Below are 20,565 nucleotides of genomic sequence, written 5' to 3' on the forward strand. Positions count from 1 at the left end.
AGGGCACTTCAGCCGTGCCTACTGGTCGGGGTTTGAACCGGCAACCCTCCGGTTACAACTCCGAACCGCTACAAAGAACACACACTCTTTACATGTTTCCCTTCCTCTTCCTCAGGTTTGGTGTTTTCTTTCTGTCTGCTTCCACCACCTGCAGAACATTCTGGTAGTTCTTCTCCTCTTGCAGAGCCTATGGGCCAGTCCCAATACTACCACTTCACCCTAGCACTTCGCCCTTTCCCTTCGTTTGCGCGTTCATGTGAAGGGGTAGGGTATCCCAATTCTTTTAGAACGAAGTAGAAGTGTTGTTCAACCCTTCAAACTACCACTTCACACGGAGTGCGATCAGAGGCAGACTACGGCTGAAGGGAAAGATTACATTTCCCAGGATACCTTGCGAACACCTTGGTAACCGATTGACTCCAAACATTTTGAAGAAAGATGGCTGCCAGTGCGGAAAAAGAAGTTTGCAAATGTAAGTATATCTTCGCAAATAAAGATTTAAAAATTGTGAAACACATCGGGATATCTAGCTGATCATCATGCAAAATAGTATTCCTTACAGTTGAGTTGAATATGGTTGTCAGAAAAAAATCGCTATTTCGACATGTAAATGAACGCCTGTCTATGCTGCTGAGAGTAGCCTAGCTGATTAACGTTAACGTTAGGATGTCAAAAAACGCTATTTTATTAGCCTATGTCATGTGGATAACGTTAATAATGTTTGTCAAAACCTGAAAACCTGACGTGTGTTCATATTTGCAAACATAAGCTGTTTGCCTTGAGCTTTTGGCAAACGTAGCCTACAGTGGAGCTGGACAGGAGCTGGATGAAATGTTAACGTTAGCTGCTGCCGTTACAATGGAATGTAACTAAAATAGTTTAAATGTAACGGTTGAAAGATAAGTTTATCGCAAGATAACAAACTGTGTCTATGTTACAATGTTAGGGACTCCCGAACAGACCAGAGCACTCATTAGGTTCAGGACAGAAAATGAGGAGCAATTTACAAAAAAGAAATATGCATCCAAGCAGCTATATGAGTGAGTGACGGTTGTTGTTTTCTAATGAACCATGAATATCTGATAATTCCTGTAACCAGAGCCTAATCTTCATCACTGTTTGTTGTCTGAGTCAGGACACTAATCAAACAGCTGGGCCTGGAGGGAAAGGTCAATGTACAGCAGGTTGGAAAGAAATGGGAAAATTTTAAAAAAGTAATATAATATAAGGTAATAATTATTTGGTTAGATATATGCTGCATGTTATTGCCATCTTCCTTTACAAATGAATGCATAATCTATATATCTTGTATATGTATCTGTATGTTTGCTATTGCAGGATCTGAAAACGCCAAAGACTGGTTCAGGGACCGAAAGCGGGGAGAAAACAGCTGCCAACTGGCCATTCTATGAGGACATGCATGAAGTTCTCGGTGCCAGACCATGCATAGAGCCCCCTGTATTAGTGGCATCTTTTAATGAATGCAGTGATGCCACAACATTACTGATGGTAAGTTGTAAGGAAAATAAACTAAAATTGATCACTTACATTTAACCAATGTAAAACTTCAATGACACTTACATATCTAAAGCCTGAAGTACATGCCATGTCTGTAGATCTCCAAAACATTCAGTCTGAATAGACCTTCAGGCCCTGGTTCACTGCTGTAGCACGCTTACAGTGTGTACAGGATGTTACGGTGTACTGTATGGTACTGAGCCAATATGGTTATTATTTTTTCTATTTACAGAACATTGTTGAACCAAGAGAAGATTCTGCCTCTAGTCCTGGTCTTCAAACTACTCCCACTGCTCCTGTTCCCACAACACCCTCTCCCAGGAAGAAACGCACAAAGAGCAATCATGTCCTGGAATTTCTGAAACAGGAATCTGCAAAGGAGCAGAAGAGGCACGAAGAGACTGAAGCCAAAACTGAACGTTTCCTCAGCCTATTTGAGAAGCTAGTAAATAAAATGCCAGAGCAGTAATTTCTTTGTTCTATTCTGTTTATTTATTTATATATCTTATTGTAGATGTGTAAAAACCTGTGTATGGACATAGGAGACCCAAAATCTCAAAGAAGTTGTCCAAACATCATAGTAATTACATATTATTTACATACATTTTATCTAGAACAAATATAAAAACAATAAATAAGAAAATACAGCACAAAATTATAGAATGAGGACATGTGCATATGAACTATTTACAAGTTTGTAGAGGCATTCCTACTGAGGCACCTCTATATTGCCAGTGATCAGGGCAGCAAGCCTGTCCCTTGTTGCATTCCCTGGCCTCTCATGTGGTGCAGGGGCTTCCTGCAGAGGTTATGGATCCAGGTCGTCCTGTGCCACAGCATCATCATCAGGTTCAAGGAAATCCCCATTATCTATGCACACATTGTGCAGGAAGGCACACGATGCGATAACCTGCGGCGCAAATGTGGGCTTCACCTCCAAGGCCTTGAAAAGTGTACTCCTCCATCGGGTCTTCATTACACCAAAAGCTCTCTCGACTATTGAACGCCCCTTTGATTGATGTTTATTAAATCGTTTCCGCTCCCGTCCATTCACTGGCTCCTTGTATGGCGTGATTAAGCAGATTGGAGTCTCCAAACAAGGATATCCACCATCACCAAGCAGAAAGTATACATCGGGAGGGTACCTTTTAGGCAGGTAAAAGGGGCTATTTTTTAAAATTCGGGTGTCATGTACAGATCCTGGATATCCAACAAATATATCTAGAAATCTCCCAGATGCATCACAAATGGCCTGCATGTTTACAGAGAAAAAGCCCTTGTAATTCAGATAGTCCAACCGGTGTAGTGATGGGGGCTTGATTTGAATGTGGCAGCCATCAATGGCACCCACAGCTTTATCAAACACTGGATTTTTAGATATCTGGCCAAATCTAAGTCCAATATTGTCTAGATCTGCAGGCTTTGGGAAAGAGATGGCTCGATGTAAATTGTTCCAGATGTTTTGAGCGGTTTTGTGAATGACACGGTGGACTGTTGATCGGGGTACACTGAATACCCGTGGCACCACACGATACGACAGTCCATGAGCAAGCCAGTAAAGATACATGAGGACCTCCAGTTCATGGCCCCAGCCATGATCCTGCTCGCTTTTCAGCAGTCTCTGCAGAGCATGTATGGCCCGTCTACTCAGTCTGAAGTCCTCCTTTAGCTCCAGCTCTTCATTCAACCACAACTGCAGGATGGGTACGTGGATATTCAGATGACAGTAGGTCATAATACGGCCACTCTGAAGAACAAACAATAAACATTATTGGACAAAAGTCACCAGCTTTAACAGGCACAAACAGTAGCCTAGGCTAAACTTCACTGTTTTTACCAATTCAGTTCACAATGAGTGTGCTTTGTGATGCCTCTAAAATAGCCTACAAACGAAAAATTAAAAAGCAAATCAAACATTCAACTGAGTTACATAGAGCTTGAGTAGGCCTAATCACAGGAAATGGCAATAATAACATAGAAGAACAATTAACTTTTTGTTTTAATTTAGCGATTTTGACGCGATCATGTATCAAAATAGTAGGACTAGTGCCCCTACGATTCCCATTCACAAAAACACCCTGCATTTTGGCGAAAGTTATGCTTTAACCATGAGCGTCACTATACTAGGCTACTACTAAACAGGGAGGCTAACTGTTTAAACAAAAGTTACATTTAACTGTAGGCTACAGAGAAAACTTGTTCAACAGAAACGTTCGCAAATTTTGAACCATAGACTGATGTGAACGCACGCACCTCTCGAGCAGGTAAGACCAACGTTAACGTTACATCCAAGTTCAGGACAACCTTACATTTAAAAAAAAAAAATCCACATACCTGAAAGACATCCGACATCGCTAGTAGGCGTCGAAGACGTCTTCTGTTCATCTCATTTCTTCTCCGTTGGTTGGTTAAACGGAGAAGGATGATAAAAGCTAACATAACACCTGGAGCAGGCATTTTCATCAATGAAACGTCTACTACTAGGCTACTTTCGTTGATGCGTGTGACGTAGGAGAACTCGTTAGCTACTAATGACGCAATGACGCATGGAGTGGTATCCCATTTCGTAGGTAAAGATTTCAATCCCTTAACACTTCTCACTCCGTTGTGAAGGGGCACTCCCCAGTGAAGGGCACTTCAATGAAGTGGTAGGGTGAAGGGAAGAGAATTGGGACTGGGCCTATGTCTAGCATAGCTATACAGCATAGACGTAGCGAGTCCCTACCGAGAAAACCAACCATGCAACATCCAAAAGCGGTGCCCAACAAATCTCGCGAGAATCGTGAAACATTATCTTGTCAGTAGATCTAGCTCTTTGGAGATAGTGTTTGCCTGTTGCTAATCCTTCACCTCCACAACAAAAGCATTTGCATTGTGTATAGGGGATAAGTCACGAGAAGTTTGCTATTTACAATAGCAGAGTAACATATCAATACATTGCGACTCTAGAGGGAGCTTTACACTTGCCACAAATACCTAAACCTGTATATTGTACCTTTTACTCATTTGATTTTACTGTAATATTAGTACGAGTTTGGCAAATTAAATAAAGATGTGATTTTAACAGTGGATAACTATACTAGACATTACAAACATCATAGACTTTCACCACTGTACCTGGACCTGTTCAGTTTTGATGTCTTCAGCTGAAGAGACAGGGTATTCTGCTCTGAGGGCGGATTCTTCTACTGCAGACGCAAACAAAGAAGACACTTAGTGTGAACAGACTACGCTTCCTTTTTGACAAGAATAGTTGGCCAGGGCGGTTTTTTTATTTGAAAAATAACTCACAGCAAAAAAAAAAAAAAAAAAAATAAATAAATAAATAAACAGTTAAGGGAGTTTTTACTGCCATAATGTGCAATAATAATGAGTTAATGGTAGCTAACATGCTAGTTTTTGAAACCACTGCAATAAAGACACGTGCTGGCCAGAAAATTTGGGACAGGTCCAGTCTATCTACACAAATGAATATGATGATACATTTTAACTCTGACGTCATATTAGTCATATGTGTGTATGTGTGTGTGTGTGTGTGTGTGTTTGTGTGTTGTGTATGTGTGTTGCTCTTTTCACCTATGCTCTCCTTGCCAGAGCCTCTCCGCTCCCCACATCCACTTTCACCATCTTCTTCTTTAACTGCAAGGACCAGACCACCACACGGCTCCTGCTGAGTCTGAGAAGTAAACAAAACCATCAGAGTGTGTGTGTGCGCGTGTGATTGTGTGTGTGCCAAGCAAGCTGACACATATCCATGTGTTTGACATGATGTGTATATGTAACAAACACCGTACCTGGAACAGTTCTGATCTGGGGTCAGTTATCTCTAACGTTACTGCAAAAGCAGAAAAAAAGGAAACGTATTCACATTTAATCCTCCAGCATAATACAGTACAATTGTGTTGCACTCAGTGGATATTCAACACAGGACATTAGTGTGTGTGTTGTGTGTGGTGTGTGTGTGTGTGTGTTTGTGTGTGTGTGTGTGTTGTGTGTGGTGTGTGTGTGTGTGTGTGTGTGTGTGTGTGTGTGTGTGTGTGTGTGTGTTGTGTGTGTATGTGGGTGTGTCTGTGTGTGTGTGTGTGTGTGTGTGTGGTGCGTGTGTGTGTCTGTGTGTGTGTGTGTGTGTGTGTGTGTGTGTGTGTGTGTCTGCTTACCAGACTGACTGGACTCTCCATGGCCATAATCCTCCTCCTCCTCTTCCTCATTCTCCTCTTCCTCAGCCTCTTCTTCTTCTTTATTGCAAGAGACTGGAGCCTCAAACAGCTTCTGACCCTCAGGAGAGACCATCTGACTCTGAACACGAGACGAGTATGAGACAAGCCCATCAAAATTGAGTGTTAATAGGTGAACACGAGACGAGTACGAGACAACCCATCAAAATTGAGTGTTAATAGGTGTGAGTGAGCGGGTGGTTAAAGGTACACTATGCAATATGTTCACCTTAAAGGATAATTCCAGTATTTAGTACTTTGAGTCCCTTTTCTGGTTTGTTTTGGATGAACTAGAGTGGTGGAAACCGAAATTTTGACAATGGGTCCTGTCTTGACTTTCTGACTCGTTTTGAATCGCCTTTGACTGTTTCAGAGTGGCTGGCTATGGGCATGCACAAACATGTCCTTAAAACAACCCTTAACGACTACCACAACGTTGCTGAATGTATGTTCAGGCATGAAAACGTGTCAGGGGTGAAAAAGGTGAGAAGGGCGCGCAAAGAGGGAAATGGCCGTTTCATAGCAAAACAAGCGCGAGTGACATTGTTGCCAATATTGCATAGCTTCCATGGAGTATGAAGTTGCCTAAAACCAGAGATTTATAAAGAAAACAAACTACAAAATGACTAATTATAGATTTCATAGGCCTAAGGGACACTTCATTGTAGACTATTAGAATAAGTCTGAATAAGATAAGTCTGAATATTTGTTGGACCAAACCAGGTAATAAATAAACTTATGTAGGGTAGGCTTTAATTTGTAAAATTGGTTTTAAATGTTTTAACCTTCAGCCTTGGCTACATACAGATTGTGGCATTGTGCTAGTGTGTTTAACCAACCAATAAAGTTGTGTGAACAGTGTTCACATGTTAAACTGTACCCTGTAGACACAGGACAGTGATCTGATCAGGTTACTGAACGTTTCTTAAAAGACAGCATTACCATGTCAAACACTGCTTTTGTCTCTGAACTCGACAAAACGCACCAGCCCAGTTTAGGAGCTTTTAATTCAACTATTTAGCTATTCACATTTTTTTGTCCCTTTGCTATAGGCGACTGATACAGTATGCCTATTTGCTTCACCTTTTGTCGATCTAGATGGCTCAAACTGCACGTATTCTTCATCAAATGAACTTGTTATGTCTATATTTCTGTCCAATATCGCTAACTTTAACAACAAACAGCCTATGCTACGTTGCCAATCTCAACGTCTTTTTCTGACAGAAGTTGAAAGTTTCAACTAGCCCACCTGTGACATCAATTAAGCATCTCTCCTCGCCGGGCTCACATTCCAGCTGACATTTCAGACGCATCTATCTGCAGTCACACAGACATAGAGGCTATTCCAGCGCTATTCGCGATGCGTCCGCGGCAAAAATTAGCTTCCACTGTTTAATAGGCTAAATGCATAGGGGCTGCATTCACATATTCCTTGCTGGATCAGACAAGTTTGTAATGGGGCTCTGACAACGCATCAAGATGCGTTCCCGTCTGCGCATGGTTTGTAAACTCAGTTGTAACTTAATAGCCTACCCCACCCCCCCACAATATTTTTTTCATCAGATCTGCGCAAACCACTTAAGTCCCCCATTTTGGATTCAAAATGGCGAATTTCGCCGAAAGGTGAGGAGTTTTCATGCTTGTATGCTATTTCAGGTTAGTTTGCAACAATGTACACGTTTAACCAAAGTCCTTAGCTGCTACCAAGCTAGCGAAGATCACTAGCCATTCCCATTCACTTTCAGTTTACTGTGCTAACGTTAGCTAACTAGCTCAGTTAACAGGCAAAATTAAATGATTTATTCCATGTCCGAAAGTGTGTTTCATTGGCATCACACACAAGCAATGACAAAAGAAAACAGTTAATGTTTTGACACACCTATTTAAGAGTCCGGAACTAGGGCAGTCATCTAGGTAGATTTGCAACGAGATGAGCTGCGACTAGATATGGTAACGTTAAATGCTTTGCGACAGCTGGCAACGACGTGCGCCATTTAATTTACACAGCTGCAACTCCTTCTGCGATGGTTTCGTCTCGATGCGGATCTTTGGTGTGAATTGGGTGTTATGTTTTTGATGTGCAACGGCTACCGTAGTTCTATTAGGTTGCAATATAATCCCTAAACACTAGATGGGAGAAGTTCTTCCACATGGGACCTTTAAGTTCAGTTGAAAAGAACTTGTCATATTGAGAAATATGCACCAGTGCATGAGCAAAATGTAGCCTAGTCCTTCAACACATTTTAATGAAGTGCATAAAGTGCGTGGCGGGCCGTAGTTTGCCCACCTCTGTTGTAGATCATAGCTATACCTGAAGTGCTTTGAGGATCATTTAATTCCATGTCTATTGAGTCAACTTATTTAAAAAGTAAAAAATGGGCCTTTCAGCCTATCGGGAGTTGTTTTTTTTTTATTTTAAAAAATGTGTCATTCACAGCTGTGTTGCTGTTATCTGTTGTGCTATAGTTATCTCTATGACCTCAGCAGGAGGACCAGGCAGAAGCCCACTAGGAAGTGTCTGTGCTGGGAAATGTTGGTGGTCTGTGCCAGTCTCAGGACAAGAAAGGGTCATGAATAGAAAGCAGCCAAAGAGAATCGTTGATAACAGCACAAGTGACGGTGTAAAAAAAATACAAATAAAAAAAACATTTGGCGGCACACCATGAACGCAATTTTAAAAAAAAATAACATGTTATGGTCCATAATCTCATCGCGATTAACATGTGATTAACACTGACAGCAAGTGTGTGTGTGTGTGTGTCTGTGTGTGTGTGTGTGTATGTGCTTGTTAATGTGTGTGTGTGTGTGTTAGTATACTATGTGCACGTTTGTGTATGTGTGTGTGTGTGTGTGTGTGTGTACCTTAACCTGAAGTTGCCTCTCAACACCCTGCAGCCATTCTTGCCCTTCCTGTAACACCCTGTAGGAGTCAGAAGAGATCAAAGGCTACATAAGTTATAAACTAGATGTACCACATAGCGGTACAAAATATGACTGCCACTCAGCTCTGCATATTCTCTCTGCAAAAATAATTCACGCATGTCAATATGTCTCCATCCCTTTTGTTGGTATGTGTGTTTCTGCTGTTGTGGGTATGTGTGCTTCTGTGTTTGTCTATGTTAACTTATGAGTGTGTGTGTGTTTGTGTGTGTGTGTGTGTGTTTGCTGTTGTGGGTATGTGTGCTTCTGTGTTTGTCTATGTTAACTTATGTGTGTGTGTGTGTTTGTGTGTGTGTGTGTGTTTGCTGTTGTGGGTATGTGTGCTTCTGTGTTTGTCTATGTTAACTTATGAGTGTGTGTGTGTGTGTGTGTTTGCTGTTGTGGGTATGTGTGCTTCTGTGTTTGTCTATGTTAACTTATGAGTGTGTGTGTGTGTGTGTGTGTTTGCTGTTGTGGGTATGTGTGCTTCTGTGTTTGTCTATGTTAACTTATGAGTGTGTGTGTGTTTGTGTGTGTGTGTTTGCTGTTGTGGGTATGTGTGCTTCTGTGTTTGTCTATGTTAACTTATGAGTGTGTGTGTGTGTGTGTGTTTGCTGTTGTGGGTATGTGTGCTTCTGTGTTTGTCTATGTTAACTTATGAGTGTGTGTGTGTTTGCTGTTGTGGGTATGTGTGCTTCTGTGTTTGTCTATGTTAACTTATGAGTGTGTGTGTGTGTGTGTGTTTGCTGTTGTGGGTATGTGTGCTTCTGTGTTTGTCTATGTTAACTTATGAGTGTGTGTGTGTTTGTGTGTGTGCCATGTCCATGTGTGTGGAAGTCATGAATAACGGCAGTCATAACACCCCCCCACCATCTCTCTCTCTCTCTCTCTCTCACTGTACCTCTCTTTACGCTGCTGCATCTGAAGCTGCTGACACAAGTCCCTCAGTTCATTCCTCAGTAAAACCACAGTCTGTAAACACACACACAAAGACTGCTGAAATCACCCAACAGATAAATACAGTCCAAAAATAAATAAATCAATAATCATTTTATAACTCTTTTGTTGCAGAGCTAAGTGCAACTTTTAAGAGTATAGAAGTAGGCTACTTTAAACAGGCTATTATACCTGCATAATGTTTGCGGTCATGAATAAATAATCAGAAATGCATCACTTTTCTTTTTATATCAGTAGTTTTTATATCACATAATAATTTATATACTGTCCTGTCCTGTCAATGCACACTTACAATGCATGCAATTAGTAATTGGGGCAATTCCCCAGCAGTGGTAGCCTGGCTAGCGCCACCACTTCTCAATGAGACGTGGTCTGGGAACCAAACGTTCATTTTCTCGTATTTGAAAAAAAAAATGCCCAGATCCGTTTATTGGGTGCCACGGATGTCTTATCAAATGCGTCTGTGCATAACTCATCCCCTATCTCAGGCGAAAATTTGCTCCATGGTCTCCAGGCTGCCTTAGCAGCGTGAATCAAATCGCGCGCAAGGCAGCATGGGAACACCCAGGCTACAGCAGTGGCGTTTTCTCCCGGAGGCCAAGGGAAGCCAGGCTTCCCCTACCTCGTCCGACAATCGCTGTTATTGTAAATAAAACAATTTGTTCCATCATTTTACAGTTTTCTTCATTCTTGCTGTGCTGCCATCTCCCGTTTTCATGTAGTGTTTTGCAATGAGTGAAATTGTATTTAGTGAATGTGGTGACTGAATCACCTCAATTCGCCTTATTCACCAGGCGGCCATTACGAGGCTATAGGGTACACTTGCCATTACACCTCAGTCCAGCAGATGGTGGTGGTAATGCACTCCGTTTGCAAACTGCCAAAAAAAAACTCACTGAAGAAGAAGAACAGGCCAGTGAACCCTTCTTCTTTTTCGGTGAGCTTTTTTTTAGCAGTTTGCAAACGGAGTGCATTACCACCACCATCTGCTGGACTGAGGTGTAATGGCAAGTGTACCCCTCAGCCTCGTAATGGCCGCTGGGTGAATAAGGCAATTTCCTCATACACACACACACACCTGGTTGGCTTGTGTAAGGGAGCGGTCTTTTTCCTCCAGGCGTTTCTGTAGTTCATCAATCTTCGCCTGCAGCTGGCGGTTTGACTCTGCCAGTTCTGTTAGACTCCGCCCAGTCTCCACATCCTTCTCCTCCAGACGACGAATCAATACACAAAGCTCCCGGTTTCGACCTACTGCATGCTGCGCACACACACACACACACACACTTATTAACATTCTGAAGAATTGCCTAGAGGGGTATTCCATCATCCTCGCTAATGAAGGCGGCGCCTAACAGAAATAGCTTGGCTTGAACTAGCGTAGACTTTCACTTGGGGCTGAAGCCGTTCCATTCACTGAAGTTAGCTGCATCTAGCCTTCGTTTATTCAAGCGAGGCTTAGGTCAGCTTCATGTCTGCTCGTGCATGAGGTAGAAAAGTAGACACAAACAGTAGATTGACGAAAAGAGGATAGGTCATAAAATTAAGGCGATACTAGATGATTTCTGTTTGATTTACAAGCTTCATCTACAGCAGGGATCACCAAATGGCGGACCGCGGTCCGAGTCCGGACCGTGACGTGATGTGATCCTATTCGGACCCAGACCATAATAGCCTAATTTAGATTTTCACGTAAGATTTCAAAGCTGTGCTAAATGTTTCGTTGGTTAGGATAACAGCATTTACTTCAGGAGCTTCAGGAACCATCATTTTGCTTGCTGCTACGAGTCAGTGAGTAAAGCAGCCTACTATGGAGAAGAGACTGATAGCCTGAAACGAGCAAGGAGAGGAGACGGGACGAGAAACAATCAGATAAGTTATTTTCAAAACATCGATTGATTTTTGATTGATTAATTTAATTAAACTTGCTGATTAATGGGTTCAAGGAACCAGCTGTGGAATATCCATCCTTGTCTCAGCTTATTTTAAGTTCCCGTTAAGATCTTAAAAATAGCCAAGGCTACTCAGTTTTTCTCCCCAATTACTCTTATCTTGCCTTATTTCTCCTCATTTCGAATGTTGCCTTTTAGGCTACTTATTTTATTTCACATTAAACATTAGGCCTAGGCCTACAATCTTCTATTTCTTGAATTTCCCCTTGGGGATCAATTATGTATGTATGTATGTATGTATGTATGTATGTATCTATCTATCTATCTACAACTAGGCTCCATCCATCCATCCTAATATTATACATACATACATATAGCCTACATAGCTTAAACACGCAAGTTAAACATTATGATGCTCCGGACCTTTGCTTGAGGAAATTTTCCGTAACTGGACCTCGCTGAAGATTAATTGAATACCCCTGATCTACAGAATTTCCATCGAAAGTCATCAAATTGAAGATCAAGAGAAAAAAAATGAGATGGTTGCCTACATAAATTGGAGAATAATGAAAACATAAATTTAAACAACAATGAGTTTGAAATCAATTGTGAGTTTGATTGTCTTCACTCTTGTGTGTCTGTGTGTGTGTGTGTGTATGTCTTACCTGCAATACTTGAGTGATAAACTGAGTTGCCTTCTCCAGGTCAATGCAGGCTTGCTTGTGACTCATCATATCAACATGCTGCTGCTGACCACTTTCATCCATGATCTACACAGAGGACACAACAGCACTTCACGCACGGTCCATCAACTGACAACCATGCCAATAAGTAGACGTCCACACAAACTAGCCTAAAATGTTAAAATATAAATTTTCCATAAAGAGGAGACTAGGCCTAGAGTAGCCTATAAGGGCCAAACATTAAGAAAAAAAGAAATATTTTGTCATGACAAGATTAAACTTTAAATTTGAAATGTCCAGATTAAAGTAGACTTGTCGAAGTTGACATTTCAAATATAAATTTGACATAGCCCATCATGTCGACTTTAATCTCAACTGCTCCACAGCACACTGTGTTTCTGGGCTAAAAAAAACAAAAAAAAAACAAGGATTTCCTTGTTGCTAAACCCGATTTTGAAATAGTCAATTTCACCAAATCCTCTATACAAGGTATTTTGTTGCTGACTGACTGTCCGGACTCACTGGCAGCTAATGTCTCCAAACTAGTTTTGATGGACAAATCTAGAATAAAGACGAAATATCGTATGTGATGATATAATTTTGGAAATTTCAACTTTAATCTCGACAGTAAAATCTGGACCATCAAGATAAAAGTCGACATGCTATTTCAACTTAATTATCGAAATTTCGAGTTTAATGTCGACATGTCAAGATTAATTATTATATCATAATAGATAGTCAGTCATAGGTGACTCAATCAGGAATGGAAGTCGATTAAAAACCAAGAGGAGGAGGTTAACTTTAATTTAATGACAAAATCGACACCCCCTTCCCCCTATAAAATTGGCTGTATCTTGGAAAGTATTGATCTTACATAAAATACATGTTTGTTAACCTGACTCCGCCAGATGGATTTGCTCCGCATATCCATCTGGGAACTTTTCATTGAAGAACTTTTGGGAAGGGGTGGAAATACTGGATAGCTGATTGGATAAACCATCTGTCTATCACTACCTTTGTTGGTTATCGACGGGCCAAATCAACCAATTAGATGAACAAAGTGTTCTTCTAATGCCTTCGTTTAACATACAATTAAGTTAGGTAACGTGACTAACGTTAAGACGTTAAGAATTTGTATGTGACATGAACCTAATCAACGACAATTCCCATCAAGTTTTCACGGTAGGCCCTACACTTCTGAAGAAAGTATATTCCTCCATTGTGAACTGGAATCAGCCGTGGAGGATGTCTGTGTCTTTCATTCCTCCCAGCTGCATGGCTGAGACTCATAGCTTCACAGCTTACCCAGGAATACTTTCTAATTTGAATAAAACTTGCGCGATAGCTATGCTCATCTCTGTGGATGCCGTCATGTTGTTCGTTGCGTCACACCTCAACCCGCCTCAAAGCCAACGCTGATTGGACGTTCGTTTGGTGAACTGCTCCAAATTCTCTTTAACGGAAAGTATCCAGACTGATCTGCGAGTGAAACCCTGAAGCTCGCGAGATCAGGATGGTCTCACGAGGCTACATGTTTGTGTGTCTCCTGGGAAACATAGGTAGGCCTACACCTGGTCATTTTTTCAGAATTTTTTGAGACCTAAGTGCGTGGGCCCTGGTTGAATTGACGTGGAACGACCCAGATGTAGTATGTTGCCTGGGAGGCCGTAGAATGTGTGTTGTGATTTTGGAAGCACTAGGCTCAATGAGAGTGAAGCTATTGAATTGTATCCCCGATAAAAATATATTATAAATAGGGTGAGTCAGTTTTTCAATAATTAGGAGGTGTAGTAGCCTACATTGCTAGGGAGGCCCTAGCTGGGTGTTGTGATTTCGGAAGCACTAGGCTCAATAATAGTGAAGCTATTTTAAAATGTATCTTTGTAGGCCTATCCATTATAGGTTTTGCACTTTGTAGACGGTCCCTAGACGCTGGAAGCAGAATGCTCAAGGGACGCATTTTATTTATCTACAGGGGCGTAGCACCAAATTCTGGGCCCTATGCACAAGTGGTGGCCATGCCCCCCCCCCTCCCCAACCAACCAACCACCGGCTGTAAGCATGAGGTTCACAACTAACTACTATCTAATCACACATTGAATTAATCTAACAACTCTTATATGTACTGTATAACAGAAAATAATCTTAGTTATTACCCAAGACTTCACTGAATTTCTGTTTTATTTGAAGAATGTTAAGCTAGAACATGAAATGAATAAAAACACTTTGGCTGAGAGAACAGTTATCTATACAAATTGAACACTTTTGGTTGAGAGAACAGCTATCTATAGCTAACTGAGTGTGATGCGTTTCACAAGTTAGCTTTGCTACTAATTTGACAGCCTTTCCTCATGAACCTATATAACATTGAGCCTACTAAGTTAAGCTATTAGCTCATAATAATTTTCGAATTAGTAGGCTATTGAAATGTTGTGGTAGGCTATAAATCAGGCATCATGTTATTTCTAATTTTGTGTTAATGCTGTTTTAGCACTGATAATCGCGGATTCGCGGTGGCATTGAAGTGTTTTGTAACCTTCAGGAGTTCATTTCATTTGTAGACTATTGCTTTCACATTGGGCTCACCTTTCTTGGGAAAGAAGGCTGTTAGGACTTGTTTTTTTTCTCCCTTTTCTTTTCTGGGAACCGGATTTAGCGTTCTTAGACTTTCTTAGACATCTTCATACCGTGACCCTCTGCATTGCCGCTTCGGCAGAATGAACGTAACGTTACTTCAAAAATGCGCCTAGCAGGGGGAGGCGGACTGAACCATTTCGTGCAGGGGAGAGGGTGCCTGCCCTCAAACAATGTTGGCTTGGACACAATTTAATACATCAATCAACTGATGCATTTACCCGAAATATTTGCATCGATATTATTTAATAATATTTATGAAGATCTTTAAATTAAGGAAATTATGTATTATTAAGGAAAATAAAATTCAACTCCTTAGGGGCCCTCCCCCCACTTGGGGCCCGGGTAATTTATTCCCACTTGTCCCCCCACTACGACGCCCCTTGTTTATCTACATATGCTATACGGTGCTTTCGGATAAAAACGGGTTGTAGCTTGTTGTCTACCATACTACGGTTAGATATAGCTGTATATTATGTCATGAAAACGTTTCGCCTATGACTTAGGCTATTGAACCGCAAAACGCGAATCTTGCAATTCTGCCCATTTCTGTCTAACACTAAAAGTGAAAAATACGGTGCTCTTTGTTTCGCCGGTTTACTCATGGTTCCGACTCTCAATAGAAGATGTCTTTCAACTTTAACTTTAAGTTCGCCGTCAACGCACAACTCTAGGTGGAACTAATTGGAACCGGTGTTTTGGAGCCGACAGCTCAGGTTTAGTCGCCACAGGTTCAGACAACTCAGAGGTTAGCTTTTATCTCAAGGTTTGTTAAATCTGGAGATTTATATAGCCTAATCCCCAGAAGTTGTAGGCTACACCAACAGATACACCGTTAACTAATTTGTAGACTAGCCTACCAGTCCTCAGTCAAACACTCACCTTACTTCGTACATCCCTCTGGTACCAATCGGTGTGTTGTAACTTTAAACCCTCGGGGCTCGAGGCAAAGCTCAGTGTATCGCCTGTCAGTTTCTGCATTATTTTGTGTACGAATGACCTCAGTTATCTTCTTTGACCAATGTTCAGGTTTCCATAGTTGAAAGGCGACAGACACGTGGATTTGTTTAGATGCTCTCTGAAGCTTCAGCGTCAGCGATTGACGCGTTCTTCTTCTTCTTCTTTTTTTCTTTGGCGGTTGGCAAACAGATTTTAGGTGAATTACCGCCACCTTCTGAATAGGAGTGTGGGTCTGAATACTACATCCCTCTAAATTCTATGGAATAAACCTGTTGTTTTCAAATATTGAAAAACACATCTAAAACATTGTTCCCCAGAATTTCTTTGCAGTATATCTGTTATGTCCAGACTTATTTTTTCTTGTGCTAGCTGCTCTATAAGTGTCTGTCGTTCCTGTTGGAATTTAGGACACTGTACTATGACATGTTCTACGGTTTCTTGAATGCCACACTCACAGTAACCATCAGCATGCTTTCTCATTAGAACTAGTGTGCTGTTCAACCCTGTATGCCCATACCTCATTCTTGACACAATATCCTCCTTCTGTTTGTTTCTGCTGGTACTCCTACTCCATCCTACATTCTTTTGAATTGAATGCAGATGCCTGCCTGTAACTACATTATCCCATACATATTGCCATATTTCCTTATTCTTAGCTTTAATCATGTTTTTAATTTCAGCTTTGCTATATTGTACCTGAATACCTATACTGTCTTGTTTTGTTGCCTGTTTAGCATACTTGTCTGCCACTTCATTCTCCACTACTCCTACATGGGCTGGAACCCACCCCAGAAGGATGCTGACTCCTGAATTGGTTAACCTATTTACCAAATGCACTATCTCATATATAATATCCTGCCTGGATTCAGAATGTACATTCCTTATACCTAATAGATTGACGCTTTCGGTATTCAATTAATGCCTTAATCTTATCGCCCTCTGCAGTCCTGGATGAGAATTATAGGTAAAAAAATGCCTAGCCTATAGATGCAGCCATTTGGTTCTCAATTTCATTTTACTATATCTACTTACCTATAGGCCTAGGCCAGTGTTTCCCAAGCCTTTTCAGACCAAGGACCACTTATCCAATAATAATAATTACTTTTTGCTCAGTCATAGTTGTCACATTCAGCTGTTTTTTAAGGCCTTAAAACATGCTGGGTGTCTTACCTGAGTAGGCCTAACTAGAGGATTATGTAGGAATGTATCTCAGTTAATTGCCATGCAGGAATGTATCTCAGTTAATTGCTCCATTATCACCTCTCTCAGTCTTATGTTAATAGGTACTTTAGGGCTTTAGTCAGAGCTCATGTCACTGCGCATGTCCACCCCCCCCCCCCCCCCATAGGCCACATGCTTTGTTTGGGTAATGACCCTCTTATTGTTGGTTGATAGCTCTGTTCTGCTGTGTGAGTGTGTGTGAAAAGCCTTCATACCTTGCTTCCAAGTTTTGTTTCATCACAGTCCCTTTATACTATTTGAGTTTAGATTGTTCATACTTTAGTTTGATTTGATTTAATCGGTTTGATTCGATTTACCTTGATTCAATTTAATCTTCCATTTTAAAGTCATGATTCGATTCAATTTTCCATCTTTTAAAAAATATATTACTATCAATGCATGTATTATATTGTTTACTTTTTTGTCCTATTTCCAGTTATGTTTTGCTTGGCTTTTATTTTAAAACCATTCCTACCAAGCTACTGAACAGAACAGGCATAAACATAGATGTGATTGCAGTAGCAACATGAAATCACACGGAATGATAATCTGATTTTCACAGAACAATCCGAAGAGACACAAAGCTAGTGTTTTAGTGTTCACAGAATATTACACTTTTGTTGGACTCTGTCTAGAACTTCATTTGAATCATTTCAAATTTGAGCAGCCTATGTTAGCGTTAACTGATGTGAATGAATGAATTTGTGATTTCAGAGAAACAGGAAGAGGTTTTAGTTTGGTTGATGATTTGATTTCAAAGTTCAAGATTTGTGATGTCATTTCTGTTTGTCTTCAAACCGAGATTGTGACACCTCTAGTAGGGGTTATTGCGTTTATAAAACGGTTCCGTTTACTACATAACCCTGTCTAGATTTCATAACATTTAAACATAGCAACAAGTCGTTAAGAAAGAAACGTTGAGATGTAGAAACTCTTGACTTTTGATTCAATTCGTAGCACAGTAATATAGAATGAAATGTGGTGAACATGGGGGGTTGCAGTTTTGCAGCAGCAAAAAAACGTGATTCAGTCAATTATAATCAAGAACACACTTGAGTGCATTTCTACGGCCTCTCTCCTGTGGGCAGCCGTGGCCTACTGGGCAGCCGTGGCCTACTGGTTAGCGCTTGGACTTGTAACCAGTTGCCGGTTCGAACTCTGACCAGTAGGAATGGCTGAAGTGCCCTTGAGGTACCTAACCCCTGATTGCTCCCCAAGCGCCGCAGTAGCAGGCAGCTCACTGCGTTGGGATTATTGTGTGCTTCACCTCACTGTGTGTTCACTGTGTTTCATTAATTCATGGATTGGGATACATGAAGAGACCAAATTTCCCTAACAGGATCAAAATAGTATATTATATATACATATATTGTATGTATTTAGTGTCTTTTGAGATCTTCCTCTTGAGAGGAACTCTTGCCACACTGATTGCATCTACAGTATATGGCCTCTCTATGTATTCTTTGGTGAACTCTGAGATTTCCCTCGAGAGTGAAACCCTTGCCACACCTAGTGTAATTATACAGCCTCTCTCCTGTATGAATATGTTTGTGAGTTTTGAGATGTCCCGCTTGACAGAAACTCTTGCCACACTGGCTACAGAAAATGGTATGAAGGCTTTTCACACACACTCACACAGCAGCACAGAGCTATCAACCAAAACAATAGGAGGGTCATTAACCAAAACAAAGCATGTGACATGCCACACTGTGGGTAACACTGGACACTGGAACAACTCTGATTAAACAACATGTAATGTGGAAGCCATTCCATAATTTCAGCAAAGACTCCAAAATGTAAAGTTCTGCAATTCTTCAGGACGTCCCGAACGTCCAACTTGGCCTTTTCATCCACTTCAGCAATGGCAGCTTCAGTGCTGTCCCTCAAGCATGCCCTCCGCAGATGGGCTAACCTGTGGGTGGAGCCAACATGTGTGTAGCTCCACCCATCTTCAACAGGTGAACCATACACGTGCTAATGGGTGGGGCTAACCTGTAAACAGAAGCATAAATAGAAGCATGACACTTTGGGAATTCTCATACTGTGCAGGAGATCTACATTGCTACAGAAGATTTTTCCTTTTTGCATTTTTCATTTATTCCTTAGGTCTTCACCTGAAGCCAAAAAAAAGCAATTTTCATTGCTACACTGAGAAGCATTTATTCCATAGGCTTTCACCTGAAGATTCTGCTTCACTCAATCCTGAGAAATGGCTCCAAGAAAAGTGTCAAAGGGACACTCTCTGTTCTGCCCATTTTGTCGTAAAACCCAAGATAACCTGCCCGTCCACCTGTGCAGATCCTGCATGAGAACGAGCACTGAAGCAGACCGTTTGGCAGTGGTTGAAAAGGCCAAGTTGGACGCTGCTGAAGTCCTGGATCGATCGAGTATGGTACTATTGCACCCTTCAGAAAGTTAGGAAAACTCAAGATCCAGTCCAAAGGTTGGTGGCTTCTACATTACTTTTTGTTTAGTCAGAGTTATCACATTCCGCTTGTTTTTGAAAGCCTTAACACATGCTTTGTGTATATATGTAGGAATGTATCTCAGTTAATTGCCATGTAGGAATGCATCTCAGTGAATTGCTCCATTATCACCTCTCTCAGTCTTATGTGAATAGGTCATTGATTATTGATTGTAACTGCTTTAGTCAGAGCTCATGTCACTGCTCATGTCCAATCCCCCAATGGCCGCATGCTTTGTTTGGTTAAGGCGAGACACTACAGGTGAATAGGGTAAAAATTTTAACAAGCAGATATCACTATGAAACTTACCCAGTTGATTACTTACATTAATATGAGAAAAAAATGTATTACAAGTTTTCTGTAATTTAATGTTTACATATGCAAATTAGGCATTATCTAATTAAATATGTGCTAATTTGCATACATTTTAAAACAAGAAACCTGAGCATTGGATACAGCCAGGTTAAAAATTATGTTTTCATTGTGTTCAGATAATAGATGTTGAAAAATTTACAGAGGGATTTATGAATATCTACTTTAGTTATCCTGTAAATCAGAATATAATGTCAATAGCCCTAAAAAATCGATTTTTGCCATGTTTTTAGGCATAAAATGTCATGTAAGTCAGGCTAGGAATAATATATCAACAAACCCCTCTGTAAATATCTTCGAAATATAGTTAGGCATAAGTCTAGAAAGTTTGGTGTATGTAAGTGCTTCTGAAGTGGAGTTTCCTTGCTCAGAGTGGGAGAGGAAACTCGTTTTGAGAAAACAGCCTTGAAAGACAGCCAATGAGATTCCGTTCTCAGCCTAGACTCGTCTTTAAACTTTCGCGATTGGTTGCTGATACAAAGGAAGTGTCCATATATGGATCACATAGCGTGATACAGGAAAAACAGAGCTTTCCAACGGTACTACACACGATATGTTTTGGGTCACAGTCGCGGGAGTGCATGCAAGGTTAGAATGCTAACTTTTGCTGAATTTAGGATAAATATACAGGCGCGAGTAGACACAATATAATGAAATAAACACCTAAATGTGTAAATCGGACTTTTTTGTTGTATTAGTGTGATAGAATACATGCTAAGGTAACAGACTAGCT

At 40.9% G+C, this 20,565-nt stretch overlaps 1 protein-coding gene across 1 annotated transcript in view; it reads right to left on the minus strand.

Moving 5' to 3' along the window:
* Positions 1-15,912, minus strand: part of LOC143099236 (uncharacterized) — a 33,091-nt gene extending 17,179 nt beyond the window's left edge. The window contains exons 1-9 of the mRNA XM_076262334.1: positions 15,697-15,912; positions 12,163-12,267; positions 10,687-10,866; positions 9,553-9,623; positions 8,595-8,652; positions 5,676-5,814; positions 5,313-5,353; positions 5,095-5,194; positions 4,636-4,706 (exon numbers count right to left, since the gene is read on the minus strand). Coding sequence (XP_076118449.1) covers positions 4,636-4,706; positions 5,095-5,194; positions 5,313-5,353; positions 5,676-5,814; positions 8,595-8,652; positions 9,553-9,623; positions 10,687-10,866; positions 12,163-12,267; positions 15,697-15,795 — 864 coding nt within the window. The 5' untranslated portion in view covers positions 15,796-15,912. The remainder of the gene's footprint in view (positions 1-4,635; positions 4,707-5,094; positions 5,195-5,312; positions 5,354-5,675; positions 5,815-8,594; positions 8,653-9,552; positions 9,624-10,686; positions 10,867-12,162; positions 12,268-15,696) is intronic.
* Between the last annotated feature and the right edge of the window lie 4,653 nt (positions 15,913-20,565).

This window comes from Alosa pseudoharengus, unplaced genomic scaffold (assembly GCF_046254945.1).
Source record: "Alosa pseudoharengus isolate Yale_2024_CS ecotype anadromous, Long Island Sound unplaced genomic scaffold, YU_APseudo_1.1 YU_APseudo_1.1_scf_25, whole genome shotgun sequence".
NCBI lineage: Eukaryota > Metazoa > Chordata > Actinopteri > Clupeiformes > Clupeidae > Alosa > Alosa pseudoharengus.